Source organism: Lupinus angustifolius, chromosome LG09, assembly GCF_001865875.1.
Source record: "Lupinus angustifolius cultivar Tanjil chromosome LG09, LupAngTanjil_v1.0, whole genome shotgun sequence".
Classification (NCBI taxonomy): domain Eukaryota; kingdom Viridiplantae; phylum Streptophyta; class Magnoliopsida; order Fabales; family Fabaceae; genus Lupinus; species Lupinus angustifolius.
The window spans coordinates 8,757,554-8,768,563 of NC_032017.1; the positions used below are offsets into that span (position 1 = coordinate 8,757,554).

Consider the following 11,010-nt stretch of genomic DNA (forward strand, 5'->3'; position numbering starts at 1 on the left):
ATATATATATATATATATATATATAATATATATATATATATTCATACAGACATTATATACCATTCACTTGGAAAATGATTTAAAAATGAATGATAGATGATATATTAATCATATATGAAAAATTAAAAAACAACTGTTATTGTCATTGCATACATTTTTTTCGTATATAGATCCATTTAAAAAAGTGCAGTGCTTTTACCCAAAAACATCAGCTGTAGAGAACAACCTATCTTTTGTCAAACACCTTTCTTTCTTCATCCCAACAACTTGTTTAGTGGTTTAAGGTCTTATGGGATACCTAAGTATCATAGGTCAAGTGTCAGAGTTTCGATTCATGGGAGTGCTATTTTTGAGCAACCATTTTTTTCCTAAAAAGTAATCTGAATCAAACGGCCTGCTATTAATTTTACATGATTTTCCATTTCTCATTCTAAATTGGGAGTGCAATTTTTTAGACAAATTTCGATAATAGCTCTATCATTAACCCGACACGTGTGTATCGACTTCCTTATAAAAGACAACAATGCAGAAATGACGAAACACATAGAATCGGGTACCACATATTGGAATCAATACTGCAAGCAATGTAACTATGATTTGGATATCTGGTCTTTTTCTATTTTTCGTAAAAATTTCGATTTCGATTTTCAGTACATGGTGTTGAGTACGCATTCGGGGCGCACGACTACCCATCGACAGGGATATTTGAAGGGGAACCAAAGAGATGTCAAGGGTTCAGATTCCGGAAGGCCATAATGATTGGAAAGACAGATATGGAACCTGTTGAAGTGAAGGGTGTGATGGAAGAACTTGCCAATGAGTATAGAGGGAATGCTTATAATTTGATCACAAAAAACTGCAACCATTTCTGCAATGCTGCTTGTGTTAAGCTCACCGGAAATCCTATCCCTAACTGGGTTAATCGCCTCGCCCGAATCGGTAATTATTTTCCCTTCCGCTTCTTCACCTTAGATTTTGATTTTTCATTATGAAATTGGAAATATGTTGTTCTGTATCATTGATCAAATTATTGTACATGCAGTAAAGTGTAGCTAACACATTTTGGGTCTATAATATCTTTAATTTACTTAGCTATGAATGTTGTAGGCAATAGCAATTGTAATGAAATTAACATGAGACCGCAATGTGGCATCGATATTTCAAAATGGTTGTCGTACATGTATTTGATATATGTATGCATATCTTTTAATCGTGTCGTATCTGTCTTTCTGCTTCGGAATCACACGGCATCATGGTTGTTGAATGTATGATAAAGTTTTGAATGTGACATTGATTTTAGTTTACTTGGTTGAATTTGTTGCAGGGTTTTTGTTCAATTGTGTTCTTCCTGTGACATTGAACTCAACTAAAGTTATACATCACAGACTAGAAGACAAACAAATGCAATATGAAGAAGACAAACAAACATTAACTAGTAACTCCAACAAGGTTACTGCTTCAAATTCAACTTCCTCTTCAACTTCTTCCCCCACTTCTTCCTCGGGCGTGCTACGCCGAGGAAGAAGTAGAACCAGGCGTCCTCTTCCTCCACCTTCGCCATTGATTATCGAGTCTTCATCTTGATCACCAAAATCTGAAATTTCTAATTTTGTTTTGGTTTGTCCAAATTACGGGTTCACATCTGCTCTGCTCTCTCATAATTTGTATCACTGCATGTGTCATTGGTTGCGATTGGTCAGAAAAACAATTAATTATTAATTTTTTAATTTTAATATAACTTTTCAACCGTTCAGAGGCTAATGGTATATGCAGTGAAATAACTCGTGTGAGCTCTCCAAATTACAGTTGTTGCTTTTAATCAAGAAAAGCAACAAATTTGATTTTTTCTATTTTGTTATTCTTCATTCTTTTCATCCACTGGCCTTATAAAGATATCAAGGTATCCAAGAACTTGCACTGCATTAATTGTATTATTGCTTTGGAAAGAAAATATGATGTTAATATTTTAGACACCCTTTTACTTTCAGTTATTTTTTTTCTCATAGAAAAGTATATTTATATTTGGTAATATTTAAATTTTAGAACATAATTCATTTTAAACACAAAATAATTAATCTAAAAATAATCACAAAAATAAGAAAGATCCATTAACAAGGAAGGTTAATTGAAAATATTCAATATATGTAAAGAGAATAAGAAATGTTGAGTCGAGTTTTATTTAGGTAAGTAATTCTATTAAAAATAAATATATCTAAACTAAATCAAATTCGACTCAAACATAATTCAATTTTAACTTAGAGTTATGCCGATTAGAGAATAAATTAAATACACTCATCCCAACACTCTATCATAAATCATAATGCAGTTGTCATTGTCATGTAGTTCATTTTCTTTTTAGGGTAACATTTTTTTATGCTTGGACCTTCTTTACACTTTTTCCTCATTAGGCCACTATTATTATATTCAACAAAACTAGATGTTGGAGCAACTACTTTTGACTTATCAACCACCAATAATTGGTACAATGTAGCTAAGTAGCAACACACAGTTTAATTATTTTATTTTATTGCCCTTTTCTTAACATAAGCATGCCTAATAACGAGATCAATAATGTCTAAGGAAACAAAAGATAAATTAGCTAAAGTAACCAATAACTTAGAAATACTTGTATTATACTTTTGTGTTATTGGAGAAAATTCGTATAGAAATATATCTAACATATCATATTTGGAGATAAGTGTATTTTTGTTTTTCGATGCTATACAAAATAATTATTTAAGACTAAATTTTAATTAAAATTAAGATTTTAATGTATTGTAAATGTTTTATTCTCTATGTACCTCTATGTTATAGACCCTCTTACCTAAAAGATTTATTATATTATAACTGTATAAGCCCAATATTTTACTCCCATTTAGTTGGATCTATAACGCAGTGTTGAATAATAGTAAAGAATCTGGTGGTTAGAAAAATAAAGATAAATAAATTTGAAAATAATTCATGTTGCATGAATACTATAATCATAGATGGACATCCAATAGATGTTGTACTTGATATTTTGTTAAGTTAAATATTTTTAATATGTATATAGAATGTATCTAGTGTATCAAATAATCACCAAATTATGAATTCAGTCTCTAATAGCTTAACTTGAATTATAATATTTCTTTTACAAATTATGATCGATTAATATTATATAAATAAAAAATTAACAATATCAATTATAATTTTGCAACTATGGTTCTAAGCTACTCAATTTCCTTGTTCAACATGTTATCACTTAAGTTTCCTTGTTGGAGGACATACCAATAAAACAATTATTGAAAGAAAGCATCATCACATTTCTAAGATTGTGTCATGTTGTTATGACCATGCACTCTTTCTTCCTTAAACAAGTCACGGTATTGTGATGCTTCTTTTATACCTTATTCGACTTGAGCTCCCATATGTTGTCTACCTAGTAAGTCATTTCATGTCCACACCTTAGACAAATCATTATATTTCCATTTTTCACATCATCTCATATGTAATTGATACTTTTTTATGATATTCATCATTTCTCAGTCGACTCTCTATTGTTCCTTAATTCTGATTAGGTTGGTGATCTTATTAACCATCGTTTTATTACTGGATTTTGTATCTTCCTTGGTGACTCACTCATTTCTGGCAAGAAATAAAACCATGTCAGATTATAAGATAAAATAGAGAAAAATCTTATATTTAGTGTTCGGTGCACATCTTATAACAATGGTATAGATGTAGTGATGGCAATGTTGGTAGTATGGTGATTTTAGTGTTTATTGTGAGGATATGATGTAAAATAATATATTATCTTATTATATTCATTTCTAAGCTAGTTGACTCTCGGAAAATAGAAAATATACTAGGTGAACATGATGGAATAAAGTCAATATAATAGTCTAAATTGTATCAATAATAAAATAATATCTTATCCTAACAATCTTGTCCTATTTGTCAAAGGAGTCTTAAGTGAATATACAACTTTAGAACAAATATCACTTTCATAAATAACTTAGAGAGATAGAATATTAAACAATATCCATATTTGTATAAATACCTCATGAAAACTGTATAAAAATCATGATTTCAAGGGAATCTCTATCTCTCTATTAAATATAACATAAAGCTATAGGAATTTAATTTGTTGCATGGTAGAAATAAAGTAAAAGATTGAAAGAAAGTGGTCCCCACAGAACTAGTGTAAAAAGTATCAATTAAAAATAGAACTAAATTTATTTAACACACTAGAAAATTAATTGAAAGTTGCAAAGCTAGAAAGTGAAAGTCTAGGACTAATAAAATAGATGACTGAAAAGTGTTTGAAAAAGTACTTTTGCTCTAGTTGCTGGTGTAACTGATTTAAAAGCTATTGACTTATAAGTTATAGTTATATGTTATTCTAATTAATCAGGGTATTGTCAAATAACAACAATAATCAAGTCTTTATCCCACAAGGTAAGATCAACTACATAAATCGAACGACAAAATAATTTACTATCATAATGTTTTGTGAAAAACATTTGTTGATAACAATGGTATGACAAACATATGCTCCTCTATTGTTTTTTAAACACATGTATAAAAAGTAAATAGAAGAAAAGAGATAAATGTATACAATATCAAATAAGATGTTCATAACTTGATATTCAAATATAAGGACTTTGTATATAGAAATAGTGCCACTGAATTTAGTTCAATAAAAGCTATATTGAATTATATAAATAGGATAGATGGTTTTGGTGTTGGATAAATAATTCACAAAGTATAAAGTTGTATCTAACCTCAACTGCTGCATATCTATAGTATAAAATGTAAAATTTAAATAGAAGTAAACAATGGTTTATGTTCAGAATGCCCAAAATAACAAATATGGCTAACATAAGAACTTTGAACTTGTTTGGGCATCTCAATCTGATTCAGTAGTCCCACACTTTCTCTTACACCATGGAGTGCTGCCAACAAATTAATCAGCAAACCTTAGAATGCATATATGAAAAACCATAAAAATAAGTCTTTTTTTTTTGTTTTTAAAATAATATTTCATACTTGATTACAAATATGTCATCTTTTCATTGTTTCTTATTTTTAAATATTTGTACACAAAATAATGGAAATAAAAGAAATGTTGTTCTCACTGTTTCTTGTCCAAATCATAAAATTGTTTTCATTGTTTCATGTACAAATGTTTGATAAAAGAAAAGAAAAAAATGTGACATGCTTCTAATTATCAATGAAAACAGAAAATGTTTTCTTAAACCAAATTGTCCCTGGAAATAATGCATAAAATGGTTAAAACAATGTTTCATAAATACATAATAGCAAATGTTTTTGGTTTAGTATTTTTCTCATCAACAAAACAGAACTACTAGACACACACATATATATACATATGTATATAAAACTACTGAAGTTTGCAAAATTTACATACCAATGATTGCAGTTATAGCAGAGAATCATGGGGCTGAAGGATACCAGATCATATTTGCTTTTCTCGAATCCATTCGACAAAATTGTCCAGGATCAAGGGCCATGCAAGTTCTGGATCATAATCATTAAGGGTTGGAAAAGTAATCTGTGAAGTTATAAGAAGTTGCAACTTGGTTAGATTGAAAGAAAGGGATTTAATATTTACCATATCATTAAGAATGTTTACTATTTCATTGACTAACTCATAAGCCACACACACATAATTGGTTGTTGGTGTAAAATTTCTAAAACTAGCAGTGTATCAAAGTTAAACAATTAAAGAAGATATGGATCCAAGAAAAGATGGTTGAAAAAAATACAAAATGGTATAGTTGAGAAGAACAATCTAAGTTGAAATATCTCCCTCTTGATAATGATAACAAAAACATTCTAGAAGTTGCAGAAAAAAGAGGCTACCTCATTGCAAAACCTGAAAAATCCCATCCATTGATCCATGTTTATGACCTTGTAATCATTTTGAGACTGCCATAAATAATAATAAAAAGTGAGAATCAATAGTAAGAACTAAAACAATATGTAAAATACAAGACTCACCTTCAAATATTCCACAAATAAGTTAACTTGGGATGGAAATGTTGAACCCAAAACAAGAGTAAGTAATTCACAGATGCTCTCTATATCAATGCTTTTTTGTTTCTCCTCTGAAGAAATTAGAAAGTTTGATATAAGAATATGGTCAATGGTATAAAAACTTATTGGAAATCAAAAAACGGTTTATTCTAATCTACACAAAATCATATCTTAAGCTTACCTGTTAAACAATACTGGAAAGCAAAAGAATAGAAATCTGCAAAATTCGTTGGCCTCTGGACCTTGACATTAGATATCAAAATAAAGAAGTTAGCAACTTATAAAACATTTCAACGAACAATAAGTAACATTTGCCATAAGTTAATTTGTCCATGGCTTATCAAAAAAGTATCACTTAAATAATACTACCTCCTTTTCTAAGTCTGGAAGTGCCTTCTTCAGTTTGCTTACTGTATCAACCCTTAGTGCTTTCAACCCTCTCCTCCACTCATCCTATAAATATTTACGGTTAAGTGATTTTAGTATAAGGAGGAAACAAGTACAGAAACTACATTGTTGTAAAGCAAACATAAAAGACAACTATTTCCCTATATGTGTTATACACATGAAGAATTGTCTCTTACCAAGGTAAAATATCCTTGCTCCTCAGATTTCATTTTCCTGTCACATTTAATCTTGATCAACTTCAAACACAAACTTATGACAAAGATATAACAAAATGGTATTCAAGGACAATTAAATTTAACACTGCAACTTACCATGCAAGCATCAAGATTCTCACGTCAGTATGATCCACCTCAATATCAGCACAAAGTGTTTCAATGCCTTCTGGGCTGCATCCAGAGTTTATTAAAAGATAATTAAACCCACTTTCAAATCGTAAACAGGTGTTCATGACTCATGTACCCATTTTCCTAGTATGTGCATAAAACAGTTACTTATACAACAAGAATCCCTTTCTGAAAGGATTTATGAACACACTCTTCATTTAATATTTTAGTTTATTTTGTTTTTGGATTACATGCATGATTAATGTCTTAATCATCTAGTGTCAATGAACCGTATCTTTCTTGTGGGGTTAGACCAATCTGGAGTACTTTGTACTGTAATTGCCTTATCTTTCTACCACCACCGGTGCACTTCAGTTACATGCTAGTCCAAGCCAGGTGTCTGCCCATTGTCGTTGAAAGGAACATGATATACGTGACGGAGAAGAACTAATTCATCACCATAACCATACATGGCTGTCCATCAACATAACCCTATCCAACTCTTTCATTATGTGGGGACGGTAAGTGAGGTGAAGAAGTAATGTGAAAGGGACTGAAACTGTGGGAAGTGAGGGGTGAATTAGGTACAGGCTCAGAATGTTACTGCAAGGAATTGGATGAGGTACCGAAGGAGATGGTAGAGAAGCTGAAGGGTATATAGTCATAGCAGATTATGTATTACTATCAGGTTGCCTGTAAAGGTATGAACACCAGGTGCCTAATAGTTACGAGCTTATCAACTTATTTAAACTATTATGCCTTATCCTGTTAACATCCTATGATCAGGTTCTACGATATTTTCAGGTGCAAGCACCAAATGCTGCCTAAAAGCACTCTTCAGTATAACAGGATTACGGCCCTATTGGCATTTTTTCATGCATGTATCTCTATCATACCTGAAGGGCACTATTTACAAAACTCACCTAGCTATAGTATATGAGCTAGAAACAAACTTTAATAATGATTCATTGAATGTTCTTCGCACAAATATTCATGTCCGAAGTTTGAATTAAGAAAATAACAAAACATTCTAGGGTGATATAAACTTACTCAATCAACCCAGTAGAGCCATTGGCATAGGAATAAAATAGACTATCGATACGTTCTGATTCCTTTGAGCTTGCTTTGCTTGAGGCTGAAAATTTATGTTTATATGATTAGAACATTGAATACTTAATGCTCACTGAAATAGTGCTTGCTAGATACTAACCAGATTATGTTTGACTAATTACTCACTCAAATTTCCCACCATAATTAACAAATTTACAGTATAAGTTAAGCAAAAGGTGAACATAAAAAGCACTACTGGTGTTTTGTTGAACCATTTTGAGTTTTCACTCAATTTTGTCATAAAGAAGGTGAATTAGGCGGAACGGTAAGGTTGTTTTTTAGTGATCATGAGGTCAAAGGTTCAAATCCTATAAATAACCTCTCCGCTTGCAGAGCATCAAGGATAAGACTGCGTATATCTAACCTTCCCCAAACTCGTGAGAGCCTCGTGCATTGGGCCACCCTCTTACTAAGTTTTGTCATAAAAAATGAAGTGATTTTTGTTTTTGACATGAGATAATCATGATAGTAATAAGTAAATTATGTTAGATTTCATCTTAAAAGCAAGGAATTGAGGAACATAGAACTGCCAACAAATTCTTCTTTCAAGAGTTTTAAGAAAAGAAAAAACATTTCAATCTCCCATGCCCACATAATTATAAAAGCAAAATTCTGCAAAAATATAATCTTTTCACTGAAAATTCAAAACCCAACAAGACAAGTTCACACTTCACTAATCCTAACAACAACAAAAAACTCAACTTCAACATGAACATAACATAATTAAACAAAAAAACCACAATTAAATCTAAAAAAATAAAAAATTCAACCAATAAATTAAACAACAATCATGACTACAACCAAAATCAATAAAATTTAACATAAATTAACAAAAAAAAGTAATTAAAAAATCGAATACCAGAACGGTAGAGATCGGAATTGGATTGACCCGTTTTTTTGGATGGATTAGAAGAACGTCGCATCTTGAATAAGAAATCGAAAGGGAGAAAAAGGATTGTTGTGATGAAAAGAGTAATCGAGCGAAGAAACGACGTCGCTCGAAACTCCGAAGCAGAATAACGCGCCAACTTGAATTGTAGAGAAAGAGAGAATTGAGAAGAATTGCAATGAAAGAGGTTGGTGATGATGATGACGTGTACTTGATAACTCAATTGGCTTTGCCTTATAATACATACATATGGATCTATATTTAATATCTATCCACTCAATACATAATTATCTTTCTAGGTAATACATGATGTATGAATTTTTTATGTTGTTATTATACTTTTTATTATTTATGTTGTATTATCATTGATAATTGAATGAATAAAATAATATGAATAGACGGTAGATAAATTCTTATACTGACATTGCATAGATAGTATACTCATCTTTTATATTATTAGCATATTACTAGGGGTGAGCAGGACTCGACTCTACCAGAGTTATCTAATACGGACTGATCATGATCGGACCTGAATATGGTCATGTCTCATTGAGTCTTGGGCTGAGTTCGGGTTCAAAAATTAGACTCAGTCAATATTTAGGGTCAAGTAGGAATTGAGAATGACTCGTCTCATGGTCATTCATCCATCATGTTTGTATGTGTCTTTAATCAAATGTGTACAGAGTAATGACACATTTGTCGAAATATCATTGGTTTTCTAAATTTTTCATCATAATACATTATTAATAATATATATATATCATTTTATATGTCAAATTACATATTCATAATAATAAATAATATTCAGAAACTTTATCTAAAGTGAGTATACATAATATTTAATTGGGTCTAGGATCGAGTTCGGGTTTAGAGGCTGACCTGGTCAATATTTAGGGTCGGATTAGCTTCAGATCTAAGGCAGAGTCCGAGTTCAAAAAGATGACACAATCAACATTTAGGGTTGACTAAGGGATAAGCCTTAACTCGTCCTACCTCAACCCACACTCACCCTTACATATTACACGTAAATTGTCATTAAATCTTAAATACATCAAAAGTGTAATATTTATATTATTGACAGTGTATAAATTAATATACACTGGGTGCATCATCCATCATTTATTTATATTAATTTTATTTAAAGTCACTGATGATTAAATATTAACAATCAATGATACAATGACAATATAAAAGTTTCTTACACTATCATTATATACAACTTTTTCTCATAATTGTCCACTCATATATTTATACAATCATATTAATATTAAAGCTAAAAACTCATACAGAAAATAATAAGTGGAGATACATTCTAGATAGGGGTGACAATACGGGCTAGCCCGGCCCAGCCTAGTTCGTCTTTGGCCCGTTAGAATATGGGCTGGCTCGACCCGAGCCTTATTGTTAAAAGGGCTCAAAAATGTCAGCCTAACCCATATTTGGCAAAGCTGGCCCGTTTTTTATTTTATTTTTAAAACACATATTAAATTTTTTAGACAAAATTAAATAATTCAAACAATTTATAAACGTCTTTTAAAACAAAAAATCACAAATAAAATACACAATCTCATAATAACATGTTGCATTAGTACAAAACTTGTAAATTCTAAACAATAAATCACCATAGAGCTTATAACTCCTAAGTTTTAAAAAGTGTATAAGAATCAAAACTATTATATTATAAATCAATCACAATAAAGTATATATATTACTCAATTTAATTTGAATTCGACTACATTAAAAATATAAATTGAAACCTAGTCGAATTCAATTAATTTTCCAAAAGGAATCAAAGTCAGTAGTTCTGTTTGAGTTTCCAATTTTCCATTTCAATTAATTAAATGTTTAAATTTGATTCAAACACCCCTAATTGTCAGTGAAACTCCACCTTTATCTGATAACAAGTACAATAATTGGATAAGAGTGAAGATAATAGATAAGTACATAATGAGATATTAAATGTTCATTTTACAAAGAGAAAGAAGAATTACATGCTTAAGAATTCAAACATAAGTTAAAATTGTGAAAGTTTAATCTTAATTGCAATGAGCAACATGATAGACAAATGAACTTTAATCTTAATGTTGGCTCGCCGGGCCAGCCCGGTCCTCCATGGCCCGTCTAAAAATGGGCTTCCAAAACGGGTTAAATATGAGCTTTTGGGCTAAAACTCTCAGCCCGACCCGCTAAAAACACCTATCCGAATGGACTGGCCTGTTTGGCCAAGCCCATTTTGTCATC

At 30.9% G+C, this 11,010-nt stretch overlaps 2 protein-coding genes across 2 annotated transcripts in view; one reads left to right on the forward strand and one right to left on the reverse strand.

The window, feature by feature from the left end:
• The window catches only part of LOC109355871 (deSI-like protein At4g17486), a 2,898-nt gene extending 929 nt beyond the window's left edge, over positions 1–1,969 (forward strand). The window contains exons 2-4 of the mRNA XM_019599129.1: positions 652–939; positions 1,325–1,634; positions 1,807–1,969. Of these exons, the coding sequence (XP_019454674.1) occupies positions 652–939; positions 1,325–1,584 (548 nt within the window). The 3' untranslated portion in view covers positions 1,585–1,634; positions 1,807–1,969. The remainder of the gene's footprint in view (positions 1–651; positions 940–1,324; positions 1,635–1,806) is intronic.
• On the reverse strand, positions 4,625–8,992 carry LOC109355971 (DCN1-like protein 4). The gene is made up of 10 exons (XM_019599275.1): positions 8,740–8,992; positions 7,821–7,905; positions 6,759–6,833; positions 6,624–6,660; positions 6,409–6,492; positions 6,221–6,281; positions 6,004–6,110; positions 5,866–5,931; positions 5,411–5,554; positions 4,625–4,934 (listed from the first exon to the last, which is right to left on the reverse strand). Exons 1-9 carry the CDS (start codon positions 8,801–8,803, stop codon positions 5,459–5,461), a joined length of 675 nt encoding a protein of 224 aa, XP_019454820.1. The 5' UTR covers positions 8,804–8,992; the 3' UTR covers positions 4,625–4,934; positions 5,411–5,458.